Source organism: Boleophthalmus pectinirostris, unplaced genomic scaffold (genome assembly GCF_026225935.1).
Source record: "Boleophthalmus pectinirostris isolate CB_2022bp ecotype Guang Dong unplaced genomic scaffold, ASM2622593v1 HiC_scaffold_11, whole genome shotgun sequence".
NCBI lineage: Eukaryota > Metazoa > Chordata > Actinopteri > Gobiiformes > Gobiidae > Boleophthalmus > Boleophthalmus pectinirostris.
This window is the reverse complement of record NW_026570994.1, coordinates 9550443-9575359: the sequence shown is the minus strand read 5'-3', so window position 1 is coordinate 9575359 and position 24917 is coordinate 9550443. Positions and strand designations below refer to the sequence as shown.

Below are 24917 nucleotides of genomic sequence, written 5' to 3'. Positions count from 1 at the left end.
GCTTTCAAAATGTGTCCCGCGCTGCACTGTTTTGCGTCAGGTCCCACGGGTGCAGGGCTCTAGTCCCAACTTATTCCTCACTTACCTTACATATTCCGAACATCCTAATTATTCATAAGCACTTTTCAAACTTTCAGAGACCAGAGCTTTGCCGTCATGCTAAATCTAACACCAACTAGCATGCTAACTACATACTTCCTGATTATTGGGCAATAAAACGCTGTATAATTATATGCAGACTTATTTAGACCTCGAGAGCTGATTATACAATCTATCTGTACGGCGGAAAGACACATTTTGCTCAAGTACATTAAAAAAATATCAGGTACAAGTCCCTTAATATGTTACCAGTGAAGATCTACTTTTTTGCCAGCTTTTTTAAATAACATGAACTACTTTCTCTCCACCACGCTCCAGGATCCTTGCCATCTGTTTGCGCATACCCCAGTGCGTCTGAATAACCACACTGTTTAACTCGCACACACCCTAGTGCTTTTGAATAACCACCCAGTTTGACTCGCACACACCCTAGCCATTACTCACCGTTTTGTACTTGACGATGTACTCCACTATGGGCATGCCCCCGTCGTCCTGCTTGACCAGTCCCAGCCTGTAGGCCTTGCCCACTCCCCTCTGCCCGTGCACGGCGGGGGGGCTGGGCTCTCCTATGGGAGGGACACACACAATGCGGTCAGCTTGGGTGGGTGAATGTGTGAGACAGAGAAAGAACAGGTGGTAATGTGAGATATGGGTTAAGGTTGATATCCAAGGAGAAAAATGGCTTAAAGCTGGATTAGAATAACATTATCTGGCAACCCCAACTGGTAGCTATAACTAATGTTAGCTGCATGGGGCTGCTTATTATGCTAATTGTTTTTGCTAATTGGGGCACTTTTCACTGCTCATATGATTAACGTTTGACAATGTTTATGATCAGATTTATTGAGCGTTACCAGAGGCTATAAAAAGTCAGCAAAACTCCAGCAGTTGATACAGTTAGAAAAATTTATAGTATAGAAAAATGTATTATTGAGCGGGCTACCTGAATATAAGACACACCAACTAAATTCTAACAAAATAAATTCTAACAAAAAAACTTGTACATATATAGGCGGCACCTAAATATAAGCCGCAGGTGTCCACGTCTTCAAGAATGTTTTCAAGTTCGGGCCGTCTGCTTTTATCGCCTCTGAAAGCTTTTGTCGTCTTTTTGCATTGAGTCAGTTCGTCACGGTGCTGTCGCCAAAATCTCACCATCGACTCACTGATGTCGAGCTCACGTGCAGCAGCTCTGTCTCCTTCTTCCACAGCCAATTGCCGTTAACTTAAAAACTGCATCATCTGTATTTCTTTGTGTGTTTTCCATGAGGAGGGTGTGTGAATGAAGTGCAAAATAACTGTAACTATTCAAAACGCAATCAAACTAGAATCTTCCTTGACACATCACCCTCGTCTCTCCCCATGTTCTACTGCGCATGTCTCCTGCAGAAAGAGCCTCTGTCCTGTCTGTATCATGTCAATGTCAGATTTCAGACTCTCTCGGGGGCGGGGCTACTTCAATCAATCAAGTATGAGTGGATGTTCGACTACTGAACTTTGAGACGTTTCCTCTCGTCATTTACGCATTCAGGTAAGACGTAGCATCATAACTTATTTTATCACATGGCAATAAACTATTTGAGTGCAATATCTAGTGTAGCAACTTCATGTTAACCTAGATCCATGCGTAACCCTCACAGACAGCATTGATTTCTGCTCTCAGGCTGCTCGTATCCGCTGTGTTGCCAAACCATAGACCGTATATATGAATGGACAATGTGCCAAACAAAGAATCCATCCATATATTCGCCGCATCGTTTTATTAGCCGCAGGGTTCAAAGTGTGAGAAAAAAGTAGTGGCTTATAGTCCAGAATTTACAGTAGGTTCTAAAATGTGGATTATATCGGATAGCGGAACAGAGAATACAAATGCTGCAAGAGAGAAGCTTGAAATGAATAGCTACAACTAGTCTGAGGTGGCTGCTGGTTTTGCTGCTGCGGTGTCAATGGGCTTGAGAGATGATTGGTTGAGAATGAAACATAGCAGGTTGTGATTGGTCAACAGTTACAGGTACAACAAGAATTACATTTCTCTTCCTGCTTGAATTTTATATCATAATTTAAAGGTGTGCTATGTAGCTTTTCTGGTAGATGGCTGCTTGTCTCTATGGAGATGTTATTGTTTTGGGAGAAATGTTCCACACCATGGCATTAAATTAGCCCGTATTGGTTCAAGTCTGTGTTTTTTTAATAGTAAAAATAACAGAAAAAAAACATGCAGTCTCGTTGTAAAGCCTGACCTGTTTGCTGCTCATCTCCATGGAGTTAGATATGTTTAATGCCATACTGTGGAACATTCAACACCCCATCAGAAAAGTTCCTTAGCGTACCATTTATTATTTTATTCAGCTTTTACTTGAAACTTACTTGAAATTCTTAATGATTTTTGTAGTCATGGCGTCTCTGTGCAATACTGTCAGCTTCTAGACATCATGACTTGGAATGGAAATATATATAGAGGAGGTATAGACTCACTGATGGGTAGCGTCTGGAAGTTCTCCGTGTGGCTGAACTCTCCCTGACCCTTCCCGTTCACCGCCGCCACCCGCACCTCGTACGTCGTGTTGGGCTCCAGACCCGTGAGCACCACCGTCGCTGTGACAACAACAACACAACAACAACAACAAAATCAAACTCATATCACGCAGGAATTACATCGTCAATCTCACTAAAAACACTAGTGAGGCTAAACTAAACAAAAAATAAGTTCTTTTTTATTAGCAGTGAAATCATGCCGATAGCGTTGGTGTCTTGGCAGCGTATTTGCATTGAATTCATTGTGCGTCATAAAAAGTTTTAGCTTTTGATAGCGTTGCTGCTTTTATTGGTTTAATAATTTGCGAATGGCCATGAAACTTTATATGTTTTGTTTTCTCAAGTGCAATTGGATGTATATAAAAATAAATAGAATTCTTAAAGGTGCAATAGTGTTGTCATGATTAGAGATAGACTGATATATGGACAATATTTCAACTTTTTAGTGCATCGGCTATTGACCTTAAATCTCCAGCAGAGGCCAATATTTTGTTTTTGTGGATTGCTGCCTAAAGAATACACATAAAACTTTATTTTAACACATAATATGAAGCGATAACTGTACAAAATGTGACTGCACAGCTCTCTTATAGGTTATACGGTTAAAAAAAGTTTGTAGGTGAGTTTGGAGTAAATCTAAATAGCAAACTTTGGGGAAAATGATAAAAATCTGCCATATCGGCTCAAAACTATCAGCAGGGGTTATCGTCCATCGGTTTCTACACATTCTAAACAATCAGTATCAGCATCGGTCATGAAAATAATCCATCGTCATATCTCCAGTCATGATATTAAAATAGCAAACTCAATTTCGATATTAAGGAACAAAAAACTTGAATGTAACAGTGCGTTCTTTACATTACTATGTGGTTCTATCCTGGTGCTGAAAATTGTAACAGAAGGTTCATATTTTGTCATGTTCATGGAAAATTTTCAGTATCAATACATAAATTAGTATTGATTTTTCATACTTTTGACCAGTGGTGTAGTGTGAATTTTTGTAAGTGGGGGTACACAATTCGTGACGTCATTGATGTGATGAGGACTAAACCAGGACTAAATCAGGACTAAACCAGGACTACAGCAGGACTAAACCAGGACTAAACCAGGACTAAACCAGGACTAAACCAGGACTAAACCAGGACTACAGCAGGACTACAGCAGGAATAAACCAGGACTAAACCAGGTCTAAACCAGGACTAAACCAGGACTAAACCAGGACTAAACCAGGACTAAACCAGGACTAAACCAGGTCTAAACCAGGACTAAACAAGGACTATAGCAGGACTAAACCAGGATTACAGCAGGACTAAACCAGGACAAACCAGGACTAAACCAGGACTAATCTTGGACTTGAGAGTGAGAACCCGGAGCCCGTGGAACAGGGTGTCCGCAAAGCACAATCAGGCGGTCTACGCAGGTGCACCTCTGGGCCCATCCCGACACTCACGCCTGGTTCAGTTCTGGTTTAGACCTGGTTTAGACCTGGTTTAGACCTGGTTTAGTCCCGTTTTAGTCCTGTTTTAGTCATTTTTAGACCTGTTTTAGTCTCAGTCCTCAGTCCTGGTTCAGTCCTGGTCCCTCATGACTCAGGTCACTATAGGACAGTACTGCGGATATCATAAGCCTGAGCACGTTGTTTTCACCATTGCCAATAGCTCCAGTTTGACATTTAAGTTGTAGCTATTTTATTTTTGTTATTTTTTTATATATCACGTTGGGAGCAGTGGGTGGACGGCGTACCCCCGTGTACCACGCCCACTACACTCCTGCTTTTGACAATTCTAAGCTGTAACTTTCCTGGTGCTGGGTACATCATATGCTTGTTTATTGCTTTGCCTGGAACATTCAGCAGTATGGTTTTAAACTTATCTGTTTTGCATTTATTGAATTATTGTTACAGTTGTTTTTATTGCTCAAAAGCACCATTCCACAGATCTGACCTGGTACTGGAATCAATCAATGTTGAGTATCGAGTCTTAGTATCTAAATCAAGTTTGAAATTTTAATATCATGACAACACTAATGGACATAGCTACGGTTATTGTCATACTGTGGAACATTCCAGGCAAAGAAATGGCATCACCATTGGGACACAAGCAGGAAAAAGTTACATATTACCCCTTTAAAGTTTGAGTTTCATTACCAGCTTGGATCCTTTTGTTTACATCTTTTGGTACCAGACACCTCTTTAATACCACTCTCTCTCACAAAAAAGGATTATAATTGGCTATTTCGGTGAACCAGCATCAAAACAAAGAATGCATTTTAAGTATTTATTGAGCTGAATTCTTAAAAAGGCAACTCTTTAACTCCAACACAGACTTCACAAATTTCCCGAGTCCTCATAGAACTAATAAGAAAGCCGGAGTTTGAAGGTAATGACTTCGATAATGTAAATTGCAGTTTGTATAGAAGGTCCCATTACGAGCGGATTCCTCTCACTTTGGCCCATTTCTACAGATCGCTTTTATAACGAGCTGAAGTCCGTCTGTGCAAATTAAACACTCCAATGTGAATAGGTGCTTTTGCTCGCCTCTGATTGGCCACTCGCAAACAAAATATTCTCATTTGGAGGGAGCTCGGATACTTCACGGGCCATGAGGAGACTTTTTAATTTGGTCCAAAGTGCTGAAAAGTACTAAGTGTATGGAGTTTACTGAGAGACGATCATCTTTAGAGTGGACACTATAGATAGAAACGATAGTGAGCCCCATCTCGGAAACTGCAATTTGCTAATAACAAAATTAGTCTATCCGGTATAATTAAGAATGTTTTTAAGGTTGAATGGTGAAGAGGGTTGTAGAAATTGCAGTAGTAGTAATATTAGGTTAAAGTCCATTTGACAGATTCATATATTTTTTCAAATTATGGTATCTACATAAATATTCAACATAATTTGAGTGGTAGAAAAGTAGAAAATCAAAAGTTTGAAAATACAAGAAATTAGTTCTTAAAAAGGAATATCTCTACCTCTAGAAAGTACACATTATACTTTGATAAGTTTTATGCCATACTGAATAATAATATTAGCCTGATTCATCAGCCGGTTTCATTTCGTAGAAATCATCTGACCTCGCAGCATTAGAATTCATTCACTTGACAGTAGGCATGCACTTTTTTTAATTTAACCAATCGCTGCTATTTGGTCATGACGTATGTTATGCGCCGCTATCAGGGTTAACTGGTATATTAAGCTTTTCCCAAATGCCGTAGGAAGAAGGGCAAAAACATCTTTCCCCTTGATAAAATTCACTAAACATTGTCTTTGTTTCGGCTTTAAATCCTCGATCTCGGGATTCGGTGCCAACGTTGCTGATTGGCTGGTGTCCGAACTCACGCTTCCAGGGTTTTTGCAAACCGTCTATTGTATTCCGAATCCTGACCTAGTCGCTGGAGTGAAATTAAATTGAGCAGAGGCACTAGGTGGCATCAGCCTGGCTATAATAGTATAGCCAAAAAAACAAATGCAGGAGTCAGGTTTGTGGAAATGCAAGCCCACTCATAGTAAGGTCACATGTTTTTCAGTGCAATAAAGACAAGAAAAATGAAAAAAAAAAAAAAAAAACTAGAAACTGCTTTTATTTTAGCCTTTTTTTTTTTGACAAAAATGTCCATACTGTGGCTTTAAACAATAGCAGCATTTTTAGAAGGAGTTGATTGTAGCTTTCTTTTTTATTTTGAAATCAGCCACTCAAATGCATACTGTTATTAGGAATTATCACAAGGTCATACTGTAGATCAGGGGTGTCAAACTCAAATTCACAGAGGGCCAACATTAAAAACTGCATGTTTTCTCGTCTTTCCAGATATGAAATGTTAAACCTTTTCTCCTTAAAATAAATGTTTAATAATAGTTTTGCTTAAACACTGAATTCAGAACAAGCATTACATAAAGTAATAACAACATTTTAAATAAATTACATCTCTATAGCCTAATCTAATAATCAAATACATATTTGATATGATCTCGCGGGCCGATTATATAATTATATCGGCCTGAGTTTGACATGTCTGCTGTAGATAGTCCAGGTCAATAGCAATGCAAACATCACAATTCTTGGAAGTAGGTTTAAAGCAATTACTGTATTCACAAGATCAACCCGTGTCATATTTTTCATTGTGATAGGGTCAAATGAGAAGAGTTAAGAGTTTTAAATGTTTAGTCAAATAATAAAAGAGCATACAACTATGACTACATACAGATAGTCAAATATCTTTCCATCGCTATGAGTTGTAATTGATTATCCATTATTATTATTTGGATTGAAAGTACATTAAAATACGTGCATGTTGAGAATATACAAGCTAAAATAGAGATATAAACGCTGAGGAGTTCTGATGACTATTTAAAGAGCTGTAATCACACATCAGGTCTATATATATGATAAGAAATACTGACGTCTTTATGGACCCTTTTCCGCGTGTTTACTCTATTCATATCAATAATAGATGCTGACTGGTTCAATCTAACGGGGAAGTGTCTCTGTGGGTTTGTCCTCATTTCAGTTTCTCAGAGTCAACACTTATCGAAGGTTTCTTACACATCAGCAACACGCGCACATTCAAAACATAAGGTTAATCTGGGTCCTCGTACAAAGCTGAAAAACGTAGCTCGAGTTTGAAAATGTTTGCTTAAATTTTATGTTAAAAAGCACTTTTGTAACTTTATTATTTGTCGGTTTTATGTAGTTATTTACTTAGTTCTTCCATTTTTTTCTTAATCAGTGATACACATAGGATTCGGTTGAGTTGTGTAATCATCTTGGCACAAATGAAAAAAAAAAAATCAGCTGATTTGCTGTCCATACCTCTTTGTTATGATGATGTTAACTGTTATGTTGGCTCCCATTGAGCACCACAGTTTTCTAACACATTTTAGAAGAATATTGTGGTTTAAAATGCCCGTAATGATGCACGGTTGTAGTATATTAGAACTATATAACAGACACAAGCAAAATATGCATTCTTTAACGTTATTAAAACAATAAATTGCATTTTAACTATATACATTTTAGAGGTCTCCATCTGTATTAAATATTGTTGCCTATAGAATATTATGAAGTGATCTGAAAATCCTACAGCCAAGTTAGAACACCTCTTTTCTTTATGAAGTGAACATAGACTTAAAGATGCACTGTGTAACTTTTTTGTTGAGGGTTCGTTACCTGCTTGTTTCTATGGATATGTTATTGCTCTGCCTAGAATGTTCCACAATATCTACCTTACATTCATTCAATTACAGGTGGCTTTAGAGCTCAAAAATACCTTGAAAAACAGGCATTCTGACTGTGAGCGAGGTCGCCTCTCCACCGGTCTGACCTGTAACTCGGTTTGGTTTGGTCTCCATGAAGATACAAAGGTTTACTACCATACTGGGAAAATTTCCAGACAAAACAATAACATCTATTTGGAGTAAAACAATGTGATGGATCTTCTACCAGAAAAGTTACTCAATGCACATTTAAGGTATGACAAAACTAATGTGTTGTTTAAAGAAATTTTGCATTTTTTTCTTGAATTTTCAGGTGATCTTCAAACTTTTTTAGGGTAATATGCGCATTGTGTCACCGTGGTAACTGCAGAACATTCCTCCATAGACATATAGGCAGAACCCAAGCAGCATGATGTCACTGCGAAGTGTCAGTTGTTGTCCTCGATGCTAAAGGTCCTCCAAACATAATCTATAGTGTTCATCTTACTCTGTACACTGTGCGAGCGTACGTCCCTCCACTCCAGTGATCCGGCCTCTCTGTACTGCACCAGGTAGTAGCTGATGGGCACTCCCCCGTGAGAGTCTGGGGTCATGAAGGTCACCGTCGCCAGGCGCTGGGAGACCGCCGACAGTCGCACCGAGTGAGGGTTAGACGGTACATCTGTGAATACAAATACAGGTCAGACTCATTAGAATAATACATACAACTTGGGCGACAGTGACTCAGTTGGGAGGTTGGTGGTTCGACTCCCGCTCTCGACATAAACATTAGTGGAGCAGTCAGATTCCAGATTGCAATTCCAGCTCCCACAGATGAACGCTATAGTTGTGTCCTTGGGCAAGACACTTATACTATCTCACCCCAAGAATTCACGTACATTGGTGTATGAATGGGTGAATGGTTCCCTGTTGTAAAGTACTTTGGTCAAAAAGCACTATATAAAAGTTTTGCGGTTCGAATCCCACTCCCATCGGTGAATGCAGTTGTTGTGTTCTTGAGCAAGACACCTTCCTTATCTTGTTGTGTGTGGATGAGTCGCTGACGTAAGAGCGCTTTGAGGTGGAAACGTGTTGTATAAAAATGTGACAAATGATGATCAAATGTGAAATAAATAAGATTTGTGAAGGAAATTAGAAAACAAAAAGTTGGAAAATACAGGAAATAGCAGTAGACGTGTGTTTCTGATACAAAGAGGAGAGAGTTTTATTCTGGATTCCATTTTTCTAGTGCTAGTGTTAATTTTGACAACAAATTTTTAAATTTTAGTTTGGTTAAGTTTTAGTGAACAAAATATTATGCAAATTTACTCAACAAAACTTCAGAATCATTTGAAATAATACTAAGAATTGTTCCTTGGAATTGGAGTCTTTGCTTTTACACTACATCAAAAGTGAACTAGGACTAATCTTGGAATTGAACGTAGACTAGACCAGGACTAAAGCACGACTAAACCGAGTATGATTGGATCTAGTCTAATCCGTGTATCATTTGTTCATTCATTCAACAAAATAAATAAGAAATAAAAAAAAACGGATAATGGCATCACAGTTTAAGTCACGGAAACCGGAAACGGCCATTATACGTTTTTTCCTTTATTCATTTAATCACAAAATCTAAAACTGAAAAAACTAATCGTTATCCTTTTTTTCATTTTGGTTTTGGAGATAAATAATGAAGAAAACTGTTGTTTTTTCATTTTCTTATTTTTGGTTTTATATTGAAAAATGAATGAACAAATGATACACGGATTTAGTCTCCACTTGTAGATTCTGTTCATATTTTTACATTTTTTTTCCCCCTTCAGCAACATTTTTCATTATTAGTTGATAATAAATTTCATAAATAACTAATGTCAGACTAATAATTACCAACTGTATTAAAATGCTTTATATATATATACACTGTACCTTATTCTAAAAGTGTTACCAAAATAAGTTTTTTAAGCCATCGCCGTTTACTTGTTCTTAAATTTTATCCGCCATGCATCAAAACTACTTAACTGCCCAAAATTTGAATGGAACATCTTTTTCTGAGCTTGCTTTTACTGATCACAGATTAAAAGCCAATCTAACACCTTAGTGAATTATCCTTCTAAAAACACTCCAAACTTCCTACGTTGCTGTTACTTTATCCACCGGGTCGATTCCAATTATTTTGTTTCAGGTGCCGTCGCTGATTAGAAAATTACATCCCCCCAAACTCAAATTAATAAAAACATGTTTGAAGAGCGCGCTTGAAGAGAAAATGAACCGCCATCTCCGCGCATTACACAAAAACATGATAATTAGCACGCGCATACAAACAGCTGCTACAATTAAAAGAGTGACATTTCCAAATGCTTTTATTTTGAAGGAGCTGTCGACGCCGTTAATTACTATCGTGCGGGAGAGTCTTTTAACCAGTGGAACATGACAAGAACATGCAAATGATAAATAATTATGATTTAAAGTGCTGCCAAGCTAATCTGTCATGTGGCTTTGCTAAGTCATTTTGCCCCCACAACAATTTGTAAGATAAATCCGCCGTCGGTAGTGCTATGTTCACTGCGAGCTGCACTACTGTATGTCATCTTGTAAATCTATGGGTAGGTTGCCATAGTGATTAACAATTTAAAACATACTATGTTTTCAAAATGGGAAAAAGCTCTCAAAATGTTGTATGTAACCAGAAGCTGAAATCCATGACTATGAACGGTCAGTCAAAATTATATCAAAGTGTACGAAATTTTGCCCATTTATGATCAATAAGAGAAACAGTAAAACATAAAACCAACAAAAGTAGAAAAAATAGCATTAGTATAGTTTAGTTTAGTAAAGTTTCACTATGTAGCTTTCTGTTGGCAGCTGCTTGTTGCCATGGAGATGTTATTGTTTTGCCTGGAATATTCAGTAATAAAGCACTGAACTATCTATATGTGAGCAAGGACACCGCTTCACAGATCTGGCCAGAACTTGGCCTGGTGATGTCACATACTTGTTTCCATAGACTGTTGATAATAGATAAGTTTAATGCCATACTGTGGAACATTGCAGACAAGCAACTGACAGAAAAACACGCTACAGGTCTCCATCAACAGTTGATAGTCAAGGTCAATTAAAAATACAATCAATTCAATCATTGTGTGTCCTTAGGCAAGACACTTCACCCACATTGCCTAGTATGAAAGTGGTGTGTGTGTGAGTGATGGTGGTGGTCGGAGGGACCGATGGCTCCGAGTGGCATGGCAGCCGCGCTTCTGTCAGTGTGCCCTAGGGCAGCTGTGGCTACAATAGTAGTTTACCATCACCAGGGTATAGAATGAATGAACTGAATGAATGAATGCTGAATGAATAATGCTCTGTAAAGCGTCTTTGGGGACAGAAAATGTCTGTGAAAAGCGCTATATAAATAAATAAAATAAATAAAGAAGATACTCCATCAGAAAAGTTCCATAGTGCACCTTTAACGTTGCCATTTACTATTGCATTCTGTGCCAATGAAATGTAACAAAGTAAAGAAACAAAAAAGATAAAAAAAAGGGTTAAAAGAAAACCGAAAACTAGAATTTATTTGGAATTTATGTGGAAGTTATTTATCTGCATGAATCTTGGGTTAGGATTGAATAAAAGGTGAAACTATTCAAATGATTCTAGTGACGGTGTATGAAGTTTAAAAGCACAGTGAAGTGCTTCCTGTATTACCACATGACATCACAAGGTGGTAGAGATGTTTTCTGTTTGAGCTTAAATACGCAAATGACTGGAACAGGAACATTGTAACGGAAATGGGCCGAAACATTGTGTTTCTCAGAGTGCTGCCTTGTACCACCTCCATACAATAATGTGACTATTGTACGTTTTGAAATGTCATTGTCATTCTTTGTTAGCGCTCATTTGAACACTCCTCAAGAGCCTTCTCCAATCCTTTAAGTCCTTTAATGCTCCAGCCCGTTATAAAACTGGCCTTTCCACAAATACAGAAATACTCAGAAAGCACAGCGTGGTACTGCAGATAAATGTAAAAGTACACGTAACTGCCCATAGTCTTATAATGGAACTATTCTACAGAAATGAATTATGAAATGTACTTAACAGCACCCAGCAGAGTTCATGTAATATTTTTACACAATCTTTAGAAATTGTTTTAATAAGTTTCATGTTTTTATTCTCTTGTGGTACACTGTCACTCACTCCTGATAAAGTGTATAGTTAGCATAAAAAGTATAGTTAGTTGTTATTTAGTTAAAGTTTAGTAGTAAAGTAGTAGTAGTAGTCATAGCAGTAGTTAGTAGTAGTAGTAACAGTGCAGTAGTCATAGTAGTAGTAGCAGCAGTAGTAGTAGTAGTACAGTAGTTGTAGGCATACTTCAGGTTAGTACATTAGTAGTGTAGATAATTTGATGATTATCTGTTTTAGTAGGCTGGTGGTAGAAGTACTTATATTAGTAGTTGTAGAAGTAGTACTAGTATTCGCAGTAGAAGAAGCAGCAGCAGCAGCAGTTGTCATAGTAGTAGTAACATTGGATACAGTAGTTGGGCATACTTCAGGTTAACAAATGTAGGATGAATCGATTATTTGTTTTTGTAGGCTAGTGGTAGCAGTACTTATATTAGTAGTAGCAGTAGTGGTAATGACATTTGTTGCAGTAATAGGACATTCTTGTATTAATACTTGTATTAGTAGTAGTAGTATTAGAAGTAGTAGCACTAGTAGTAATGACATTTGATTTGTTGCAGTAATTGGACATTCTTATTTTAGTACTTGTATTAGCAGTAGTAGTAGTAGTTGTAGTAGTACAAGTAGTAATGACATTTGATTCGTTGCAGTAATTGGACATTCTTGTATAATTACTTGTATTAATAGTAGTAGAAATAGTAATAGTAGCAGTAATAGTAATGACATTTGATTTGTCGCAGTAACTGGACATTCTTGTATTAGTACTTGTATTAGTAGTAGTAGCAGTAGTAGTTGTAGTAGCAGTAGTAGTAATCACATTTGATTTGTCACAGTAATTGGACATTCTTGCATTAGTACTTGTAGTAGTGGAAGTAGTAGTAGTAGTAGTAGTAGTAGTAGTAGTAGTAGTAGTAGTAGTAGTAGCAGTAGTAGTAATCACATTTGATTTGATGCAGTAATTGGACATTCTTCAGAAACCATGATTTGATTAAATGTTTTAGTAGTAGTAGCAGCAGCAGTAGTATTAATTATAACTGTAGTTGTAAATTGTGACAGTATTACAAACAGTGATGTTTCGCAGTATCTAGTAGTACAAACACAGTGTACTGTGGACGAATCCTTCCTCCGTCTCAAACTCTAACTTCCCTGTTTACTTCCTATTGTTTCCATCTCGCGCCCATATTAGGTCATCTCTCCGCCGCACACTTCCTGGTCTGCGAGGGAAGGCAATCTGCACTAAACATAATTGGACGGCACAGTTGTGTATTAGAATGCACTACAGTAAATTAGGGTAGGTGCTTCAGTAAATAGACCGCACCGGGCCTATGTGAAATCAGCCAGCACTTTTTCAGATTAGACTTGGCTGCGTAGGGCTAGGGACTTGTAGTGGAATCTATCCTGCCTGGGAATTGCAAATAAGGCTATTAGAGTTAGCAAAAAGAGGTTACACAGTAGTTTGAATGGAGGAGTGTAATGATGTAAGCTATATAGATTTGTTAGTGAAATAAAAAGTCATTAACTGTGGACCCACCTGCTTGTGCTAGAATGAATTCCTGGTATCGAATTCCAATGTTGTTGCGGGCTGTGCAGTTGTAGCGGCCAAAATCCCGGTCGGACATCGGAGTCACCTAAGAACAAATTGGGAGGATTGTTAACAAAAGTGCCCCAATTCAGAATCAATGCGTACAACTAACAAGGGAGCAGCGTAACTATGGAAACGATAAAGAAGCTGTTCCTGATTTTGACTGATTTCAAATGGCTCATATGATACTGTTTTCTGATCTATGTTATAATGTTGTTTCTTCATCACGAACAGACCTGGAGTTGTGTTTTGTTTCATTCACACATGTTTAACACACAAGTAATACAGGAAGTGTTCCACTGTGTTTGTAAACTCCATACACCTTCGCTATTTGGATAATTCTTCTTCTCCTCTGGACTTGGGTTCACTAAATCATTTAGTGAAGCCAGGTGAAGCCAAACTTAGTTGTCAAAATGGACCCTGATCTAAAATTGATCAGCAAATTAGTGCTGTTGTAAAGTCTAGTTGTTTCCAGCTAAGACAACTATTTTGTCAAAAACTTCGAAACTGTCATGCATGTATTTGTGATGACTAGATTGGATGATTGTAATGCACTTTATGTTGGTGTCAGCCAAAATGCACTTTGTTGTCTGTTTGCCACAGGTCCAAAACTCAGCGGCTTGACTTTTAACTGGAACCCGGAAACACGAGAGCATCTCACCTCTTTTAGCCTCTGTCCATTGGCTTCCAGTGCCTTTTAGAGTCGATTTTTAAATTCTTTTATTTACTTTTAAATGTTTGTATGGCCTAGTGCCCTCCTACCTCGCTGACTTGATCCACCCTTATGCTCCCTCTCGGGTCAACAGACCAGCTCCAGCTCGCCATCCCATAGACTACACTTGATCTTTGAGGGCACTGAGAGTTTTCTGTTGCTGCCCCATGGCTGTGGAAGCAGTCGCCATTAGAGATTAGACAGACAAAGTCTGTACCTGTTTTTAAATCACTCCTAAAAATGCACCCTTTTTCACTTTTTAACAAGTGACATGCACATTTTTTGTTGTTGATTATCTTATTGTTTTCTATGTTTTTTACTATTTGTATTATGTGTGCATTGTGTATTGTCTTGTACTGCGATTGTTCTTTTCTATTCAGTGTTTGTGTACAGCACTTTGCACTACAGCTGTAAAGTTTTTAAAGTGCTTTATAAATAAAGTTGGTGTGGTATGGTAATTTCAGCTCTGGAAATGCCAAGTAGCTGTTAACTTGAAACTACCGCTTCATGACATCACAAGGTGGAACAGAGCATTTTGATCTTTGGAGATGTAGACAAACTAATAATAAAGGATTACTTATATGTGTGTGAATAAAACAAAACACAACTCGAGGTATGTTTTGATGAGGTAAGAATTAAAGCTCACGAGAGTCAATTTTGCACAAAGACCTTTAAACTTCAAATTCTTCTCTTTCCTAATACATTCCTAGCATCCTAAATAGATGAGTTTATAATCACATTTCTAACCTTCAGAATAGTTCAACAATACTAACAGCTGCCACGCTAACAGCCTCACTTCTTGGAGGCTTGTTTTTGACCATGAGCTTTTAGAATACTGGGGCAAAACTGATTTACGTTTAATACATGAAATAAATTGGGTACATCTACTTGAAAGTACATTTTCCTGTCACAATTTCAAACTGTATATTCTGGAACGGTGTGTTTGGATTTGCATCAAATTGCAAGTATTGCCGTGAGTGGGTGGTTTAGAGATGCTGAAAGACAAAAGATTTCTGCAGAGAAAAGTGGTACATTTTGTTTATAGGTGGTTTATCTTTTCAAAATGAGTATAATCCTTGAGTCCTTGGTTCCAGAGTGTGAACTAGTGTGGCCTTTTTCTAAAATCACAGGTCTGGTTAAAGGAACAATACTAGTAGGTGTAGACCTGTTTGATTCGCAAATGTTTAACACAAAAACTCTGCAAATTGGGCTGAGTTCTTCTCTCCAATAGAAAACACTCTGTTCCACTCTGTGATCATGTCATGTGGTAATACAGGAAATGCAGAAAATGCTCCACTGTGTGTCCATACACCTTCATGAGAAAAATACGGATGGTTTCAAATCTGGAATTCCCTGAACAAAAGGTAAAAACAAAAGGTAGCTGTTAAGTTTAGACTAGCGCTTCATGACATCACAACATGGAACAGAGCATTTTGAGCTTTGAAGATGCAGACAGACTAAAAATAAAGAGTTACTCAAACATGTGTGAATGAAACAAAACACAACTTTTGAGGAGGTAACAACATTCTAACATGGCTAAAAACTCACAAGAGTAAATTTTTGCTTGGAGTAAGTTTGAAAATCTGTGTAGAAGCACTGTCTATCCCTATCAATGTATCTGCCCCTCTCACTCTGTCCTACTGTTTGTTTTCTGCCGCTGATGCACCGACAGCAGGGAAGGAGCTGAATAGATGCATCAAGAATTTCGGACTTCCGGTCATTGCGCAGTGCATACTGGGAAGGATTTTCCGAAAAAGTGAGCATCAAACCACCATGTTTGTTCTCCCAGTGGGATGTGTCTATTGACAAAGCAAGTGTTTTCTAGTCTTTTGAACCATGTTACTTTTGTTTCTGGTTCTGATATTGTCATATTTTAGTTTTGGGATTCGGATTTGTAATTGTCTGGTTGTTGGCTGTCCTAACACCGGAAAATGTTTGCTGCAAACTCGGGATGATTTAGGCAGTCAAAGGTTTCCTTTTTCGTCCTTCCTGTGTCACAATACTGCCCATCGCCTTCGCCTTTCACTATTTTTCAATTCCGTTGGAAAGGGAAACAGTTTGAACAGGAGTTTGCAGTCACACAGATCTGATTCCCTTTTGCATTTATGGAGTTCACAAACAAATTTCTCAAGCTGTTTTCCGCAGTTAGGACATCCAGCAACCACACAATTATGATGTCCAAATCCCAAAACTAAAATATGACAATATCAGAACCAGAAACAAAAGCAATATGGTTTTAAAGACTAGAAAAGACTGGCTTTGTCAATAGACACATCCCACTGAGAAAACAAACATAGCGGTTTGATGCTCACTTTTTCAGAAAATCCTTCCCAGTATGCATTGCGCAATGACCGGAAGTCCGAGATTCTTGATGCATCTATTGGCGCTATAGGCACCAATGCATTATGAGAATTGTAGTTCAAATTGTTGTACGCATTTTAATCGGCGGGCCACTATTAATACAAATTTGAAAATCATCTCGCAGGCTAGTAGAAATTATCTCGGGCGACGCATTTGGCCTGCCGGACGTAACTTTGAGACCCCTGCTTTAAACCCACTCTGCTTTAAACAGTGTGAGACCCACCTCGAGCACAGACTTGCCCTCTGCGCTGTGGATCCTGGTGTTGTGCGTGCCCTCTGCAGAGATGGTGAAGCGCTCTCGTCTCCACAGCATGGTGGCCGGGGGGTTGGACATGACATCACAGCTGATGTTCACCGGGTTCCCCTCCCACGAGAAGTACATCGTGTGGTTGGTCAGGAACTTTGGGATGTCTGGAATCAAACAGGAATCAACAGGTCAGAAAAGTAGAGACATATAAATAGAAAGTTGGAAGATGTGAGTTCTAGAAAGGTTCCTGAGCCCATGTAGTACCATTCATTCAGAACATATCCTACAAGCTCTTTTGTTCCCATGGTAACTTATTTGATATAACTTATTTGAAGTAAAATTTGTCTTTCCCTAGTGCAGGTATATTCAGGGTATCCCCAGGTCTGACTACCCCAAATTTAAGACTTTTTAAGACCACTTAAATGAAAATTAAGACAAACATTGAACCTGTTATGTGGGCGAAAAACACCAGATCCAATTCTAATAACCATTACTCACTGCTTTAAATAATAAAAAATACTTACATACTCCAAATTAGACGTTCATTCATGTTACATTTCACATTTGTTTTTTGTTTTGTCCCCCTCTCTCCATTGAACATTGCACTGCAGCCCAGTTGAGTACACAGAAAAATAGGCTAATAAGACCTTTGTGAAAAAAATAAGACCTGGACAACATAATTTAAGACTTTTAAAGGCCTTCATTTACGAACATGAAATTTAATACCTTTTTAAGACTTTTAAAGACCCCGCGGCTACCTTGATATTGTAAAGGTGTTTGATCAAAGTGAGACTGCTACGTTCATCTCGTATAGAGCATTTATCCTATGTGAAGCAGGAAGAGTGTTGTTTGCATGCTATTAGTTGGCACGATGGCAAGACTACGCTGATGTCTGAAAGTTGTGAAAAGTGCTTATGAACCTAGAAATTGTGGCGAGTAATTAGAATAAAAGTGGATTAAAATCAGGTACAGCATCTTTAGAAACAGGTAGTATTAGAGTATTTCATTTTCAAAGAATATTTTTTGAGTCATATCCAAAGAGAAGCAACTGCCAGGAATAAATTTTTATTTTGTCCAATCAGGAGCATAGTTTGAGAACCGTGTAGACAGCAGCTACGGCATGATCGCTGTAATAAGTACCCATACAAACTACTTTCTGTGACAGCTGATGTAAAATAAACAGATACATTTTCTTTTACGTTTTCGCCAACATTTTGTAGCGTGAATTTTCAACTAAACCTGAGCAAACATTTCTCTTTTCTCCCCTCAAAGACAAGAGTAACTGGGCGAGCAGGAGCGATGTGTTCTGAGCGTGGCGTTTGTGACAGCCAATTAAACACAGGAATCAAAGGTGGGGTTTGCGTCGCCTGATCAAAGCGCCGAAAATGACTCACTGTGGCTTTAACTCGCAAATTCCTCAAAGGATCGAGAGGAAGCAAGTGTTCCATTAAAACTGTGATACAAGAAAAAGTACCAACTCCCACCAACACAAAGCGGGAAGGGTCTGTAGACTGCAAAAATATTACTTACTTAGTAAAATGACGCTATGTTACTTCTTGTAATTAATTTCTGGCTTGTTTCAGTTCATCACTTTATATTTCAAGTTAAACTGTTTACTTACCAAATTGGGTTATTTAATTTCTATTTTGAAGCGAAATAATCTTTTGCCTCATTTAATCTTGTCAAAACTACTCAAAATCTTCATTAACTTTCTGAATTTAAGTAATTTAACCGACCTTTTTTATTATAGTTTTGTTAAATATCAAAGGAGATGAGGCAAACAGAACACCGCAACAAAAAAAACGTAACAAATACAAATGAGTTAAATTTATTTGAATATAAAAAGTCCTACATTACCTGAAGTTGACTCCTGTGACCTTTAAGTAATTTTAGAATGTTTTCTTCTCCAAAACATACCTGGAGATGGACATGTTTGACTAATCCTGGTTTATTAGTCTGTTTAAATCTCAAAAGCTCAAAACGCTCTTTTGCACCTTGTGATGTCATGTAGTGTCAAGTTAACAGCTACTTTTTGAATTTGTTTAGTAGAGATTGGAAATTTTAAAGACACAGTGGAGCACTTCCTTTTTAAGAGAAGAGTGCAGTCTAAAAATGTAGGATCTGTGAGTTAAACATGTATGAATGAAACAAAACACAACTCCACGTATGTTTTTGATGAGGAAACAGATCAGAAAATAGCATAACACGGGTCCCATTCTTTTACTTATCCAATTATATTTTGGACTAGTTTACACATACTATTTTTAAAAACTGAGACATTTCCCTTCGTTTGTTGACATCTTTTAAAAGCAAACAGCAAATTCGCCTCTGAAAACAAATCTTTCTAAAAACTCCAGCTAGAGTGAAGATTCTGGAAAGCTACAGTTTTTGTTTCCCTGTAAAGTGAGATGAACAGAGTTTTCGGAGCTGACGTGCCGAAAGTGTGACCAGTGTTTCCCTTTTGCTCTGATGATGATCATGAAGCATTCAGAGCAGCAGTCGCATTTGTTCTGGTGCAAACACTTTTCATGTGTTTGCATTTGCGCACAGCTGATGTTTCACACCCATGACCAGAGACGAATGAGCCTCAGAGGTCAGCAATTTTGACACTTCTTTAACATATTTGTGGAGGGGCGAGCCCGCTCAGTAATGCACGTTATTCAAGGTATTTTTGAGTAATACTGACAACTCTAATGAAATAAATGCTGCAGGTTTGAATCTAATCCAGGTGCCGTCCAGAGGCTTCCCGTAGTTATGATGGCGCTCGATGGTGTATTTATGCAGACTGATGTTAACGAAAACTTTTTTGAAAACAATGCTGTGTGCACGATGATATGTTGGAAAATGGAGGGAGGGAACTATTCATTTCTCAACATACCTGGCTCTGTATAAACGTAGTCTTAATATATTGTTAGTTCAACTCAAATTATTTACCAAAGAGTTAGAGAGAAAGTGTACTTTTTTATTTCAAGCCAAACAATCTTTTTTTATAATAAATTTTCTTTGTTCTATAAACAGTTCAACCAAGTCAAACCTACTAACACTGGGAAAAGCGAGAGTGATTTTAGCCCGTGCTAGTTATCCACTTTTTACAGTGCAGAGTTGAATCAAAGCAGAGGACGCAAACAGAAGCTCATTTGGCTTGGGGGAAATAGGACTGGTAGTAATGGACGATTTGGGCACAGGGATTTCTCCGTCCTGGCGCGGTCGCAGAGACATTACGCTTGTTTTATGTCCGCTCGCCGGCTTCCATTAGCAAGATGGATCCCCCGCTCTCCGTCAACCGCGCTAGCTAGCTCACCAAATGAGTTCATTAGTTCACCGGCGACACACACAAGCATATGATCGTTCCACTATAGACAAACAAGTTTACAGTGATGACAGTGAGTGAGTGAATACAGGTGGAAGTACCATTTATTTCTTTATTTTTCCTCTACCTCTGGATGCTATCGGGGCTGTCAACTTGTCAACAACTATGCAAAACAGGTCTGGAGGGATTTCGCCCGTCGACCGAGCCACGGGGAGGAGAAAATTGCTTTCCACGGCGCTAAAAAGATACAACTTATTTCCAGTGGCGCCCTTGCTCTTTGTTGTTGTTGCGACTACTACTGCAGTGTAAATACGATTCAGTAGACGAGGTTTGCAAGCTAATTTTAGAATGAGGCTAACTAAAGCGGAGATGTTTAGAGATCATTTAGTTACACGGAGAGCGCGCCCTTGGATAACTCCAACAAGCTGCGCGAAGACAAGAGATGCAAAGAAGTGTCTGCAATCACTAATTAAGACTTCTACCAGTGTGTTTTGGAAGTATGCTGATGTTCACGAGTGTATGGTGAACATCTGTACCTAAGAACACTATGCAAAAAAACTACTGCTACATGACATCACCAGGTGGAAGATGTAAGTGACATGGAACATCATGTGATTTCTTTTTTTCTTTTTTTTAATTAATCAATTCTAGTTTTATACACATACATATATACACATATATATATACATACATAGATATATACACACATATACATATATTTTCCCCCCGTTTATGGTCGTACAAACTAATAATAGTGTTAACAAAGGGACAAAATTTTATCGTTTATGATCATGCAAAACAAACAACAATGTAAATGAAAAGATATAAGGGTTATTTGTTTTTCGTTTATGGTTGTACAAACTAATAATAATGCTAACGAAGGCAAAAAAGTTTATTGTTTATGATCGTGCGAAATAAACTACAATGAGAATGTTTTCTTTTTTTTTTAAAGTAAGGACATTTTGTTTTCGTTTATAGTCGTACAAACTAATAATAATGTTAATGAAGGCGATAAAGTTTATCGTTTATGATCATACGAAACAAACAACGATGAGAGTGAAAGAATGTAAGGATTATTTGTTTTTCGTTTATGGTCGTACAAACTAATAATAATGTTAACAAAGGCGTAAAAGTTTATCGCTTATGATCGTCAAACATCATGTGATTTCAATGGGGAAACTGGAATTAATATCACATAATATGAAAATACAAAGGAAATTTGGCAAATGTGATGTGATTAGGGCTGTGCAAAAATATCAAAATCAATATATCATTTAATGTGATGATACAGTATCTATATTGTGGGCTGCTGTATCGAGATATCGCCAACAGTATTTTTTGGTTTATTTCACAAAATTATTTTGCTACAGAGCTACAGTTTTGTTGTTTGTTTAGTGGAAGGAAACTTGTTGTTGCGACACATTTGACATTTTCACAGTTTTGATGATTAAAATGTTTCATATGAACTTTGCACAAGAAGTGGTTCAAAAAAGACTTTTAGTATCACAGCCATGATTTAGACTATTTTTTATTGAACTGTATTGAATCAATTTTAAATATATATCGTATTGAATCGAAAGTGCACTGTATCGAGGTATGTATTGTGTCGTATTGACAACTTCTTAATGATACCCAGCCCTGCAGTTTTGTTGTTTGTTTAGTGGAAGGAAACTCATATATGTGACATATTTGACATATTCACTGTTTTGATGATTAAAATGTTTGTGTTTCATATGAACTTTGCAGAAGAAGTGGTTTAACAAAGTTTTTTTAATATCACAGACATGATTTAGCTGTTATTTTTTACTGAACCGTATTGACTCAGTTTGAAATCATATTGTATCGACAGTTTCTTAATGATACCCAGCCCTACATGTGAGTGATATCAGAGCCTGGTTTAAGCACATTTACAACTGTGTTTAACATTATCTGGTAATTTAAGACAAGATTATGATACACACTAAGCAAATCCAGATTTTTTGGACAAATCCCTACAAAAATGCTGAGCCCACTACAGTTTGTCATTTCATACAGATATGTTACACATTTACTGATAAATTATACTTTTTATGAAGCTCAAATACAATTTTGAGGTTAGTAGGTTGTATTTTTCCATCCTTTTAACAGAGAAGCTAATATATGTACCTTGGACATTCAAAATTGCTGTTTTTTTTTTGTTGTTGTAAAGTCTTAAAACCATTAAAATTTAAATCTGTTCTGCAGTTAATCAATGAAAATATATTATGTTTCACTTTGCTTTCAGTCGCCTCAATTACAGAATTTTGAACATTCTGATGACGCAGGATTTTAAAAGCTCTGTAGTACTACTCACACTCGATGTCCAGGAACATGCTCTTCTGATGGCCCCCGATCCTGCTCAGGGCCTCACAGTCAAAGCGGCCCAGGTCGGTCAGCCTCACTCCGCTGATGGTGAGCTCCGATTTACCATGACGACCTCTGACCTCTACACGACTGTCCGGACTCTGCAACACACAAAAGAAACATACAAAATGAACATGGTGTTGTTGTTGTATCATTACCTAATATAACAGGGGTCCTATTAAAGCATGAATAGTTTGATTGTAAAAAGGTACAATCAATAATTTGATGAAGTAGGCATACTGTTAGCCTATTTTAGTTTAGGGACCAGATATGAAGGGCTAAGTAATAGTAAAAGGCACTGTCACTCTCCAGTCAGGCCTGAATTTGCGTCAGAATACAATATGAGCATGCCCAGATGCTTTTACAGTACTTTACCAAAAATAAATGTTATGAAACTTTCTTTGCAAACTCTATTAAACTTAAATGAATGGTGAACCAAAGTTTCAACTGACAAACTCTGACTCAAACTAGGGAATGACATGACATACTATGGGCTTAATTAGATGTTTATTAGTATTTATAAAGCACCTATTACGCTTAATAAATACTAACAGTAACAACAACACTCTAATTAGGCAACTTGTTGTTAGCATTACTAGCAATTAAGGTGTGTAAATGATTACCTTAGGCTAATCTGTGTTTTAGTTGAATAACCCTTCTCTAGCATACCAATTAGCACATGGTTAGTGATCAATATAGTCCCCAAATTGTTACCGTGCTACCAAAAATTTCCATATTAATCCCTAATTTTCCCCTGTACAAAATGTAGATTTTATTTACAGATAAAATAGTGAAATAAAAAAACCCAGAATCATGTAGAGCGGTGTTGTGGAATGTCTAAAGTTCAATTCAATTTAATAAGCAACTGTACACAAAATCACAATCTGTCATTAGCAGTAAAATAACACGTGAACAACAAGTCGGATCCGGTGAAGACACAATTATGGAGATATACTACATGGTGGTGAGACAATATCATTAGGAATCATAAGGTTAACTAACACTACTGGTCAAAAGTTTTAGAACACCCAAATTTTTCCCAGTTATTTATTGCAGTTCAAGTCGTGCAAGTCCAATGAAGAGCTTGAAATGGTACAAAGGTAAGAACTGAACAGCTAGAGGTTAAAAAATAAATAAAAGAACAAAACACAAGTCAAAGCTCTGCCAAAACTACCTCAGAAAAAACGAACAAGATGGTGAGCTTGAAAACATGGAGTGTCCAGCACAGTGTCCAGACTTAAACCCCATCGAGCTGGTTTGGGATGAACTGGACAGAAGAGTGAAAGCCAAGCGACCTACAAGTGCCACACATTTATGGGAACTTCTGCAACAGACTTGGGAAGAACTTTCTGAAGAATATTTGATTTCTATTGTAAAAAGAATGAGCCACAATTCTGTTCAGCTGTTATATCTGCCAAAGGTGGATGCTTTCAGGAATCAAAAGTTTAGAATACGTTTTGGTCAACAGCAGAATTGCAAGTTGTGACGTGAACTCGAGTCAGACTTGAGACTTGACCTGATAAAATGGACTAAGACTTGGGACTCGACTTGGACTTGAAGGTCAATGGAAGGTCAACTTGGGAGTCGACTCGAACAGGAGGCTTGTGACTTGAGAAGATTTGAGAAGAATTGAGAATCACTTTTAAATTTGAATTCTGACTGTAATGATTCACTCTAAGATCTTGTCAAGACATTTAAAAAGGAAAATTTTGCACTTCTACAACTCCTACATACTCTGTAAACACTCATATATAAATACACCATGACTTTATATTTACAATTTATCTTAAAAGTCATATAAATTGCAAAAATCTATGCGGTTTAAAGGCCTGAAATGACTTGAAGCTCAAAGCAGGCGACTTAAGACTTGACTTGGACTTATGGGCCAGCGACTCGAGACTCAACTTGGACTTGCCTGTATTTGACTTGGGACTTGAGTCAGATTTGAGGTCAAAGACTTGAGACTTACTTGAGACTTGCAAAACAATGACTTGGTCCCACCTCTGGTCGACAGTAAACAATAAAAACATGGAAAAAGTGTGGTGTTTTAAAACAAAGATTTCTATAACAGCAGATTAATAAAAACATTTTAAAACCAAAATGTCGAGGCTCACCGCAACAGTTACAGAGAGAGGGGTGACAATTTTTCAATGTAAAGTCAATTGGGAACAGTCAGTGGAGCCGGAAGTGCCTCTGTGAACATTTCCTCTTTGGAACACGACATCTTGCGAGTTAGCTATGTCATAAACAGTCTATGGTAGATAGCAGAAGGCAGCAAATCCATTCTGACATAGGATCCGATGACATCAACTCAACTCT

The 24917-nt window shown here is 37.7% G+C and overlaps 1 protein-coding gene across 1 annotated transcript in view; it reads right to left on the bottom strand.

Moving 5' to 3' along the window:
• Positions 1–24917, bottom strand: part of LOC110153222 (neural cell adhesion molecule 2) — a 591924-nt gene that overhangs the window by 55422 nt on the left and 511585 nt on the right. Inside the window, exons 9-14 of the mRNA XM_055165721.1 lie at positions 22549–22699; positions 16883–17070; positions 13536–13632; positions 8337–8510; positions 2575–2694; positions 544–665 (exon numbers count right to left, since the gene is read on the bottom strand). Coding sequence (XP_055021696.1) covers positions 544–665; positions 2575–2694; positions 8337–8510; positions 13536–13632; positions 16883–17070; positions 22549–22699 — 852 coding nt within the window. The remainder of the gene's footprint in view (positions 1–543; positions 666–2574; positions 2695–8336; positions 8511–13535; positions 13633–16882; positions 17071–22548; positions 22700–24917) is intronic.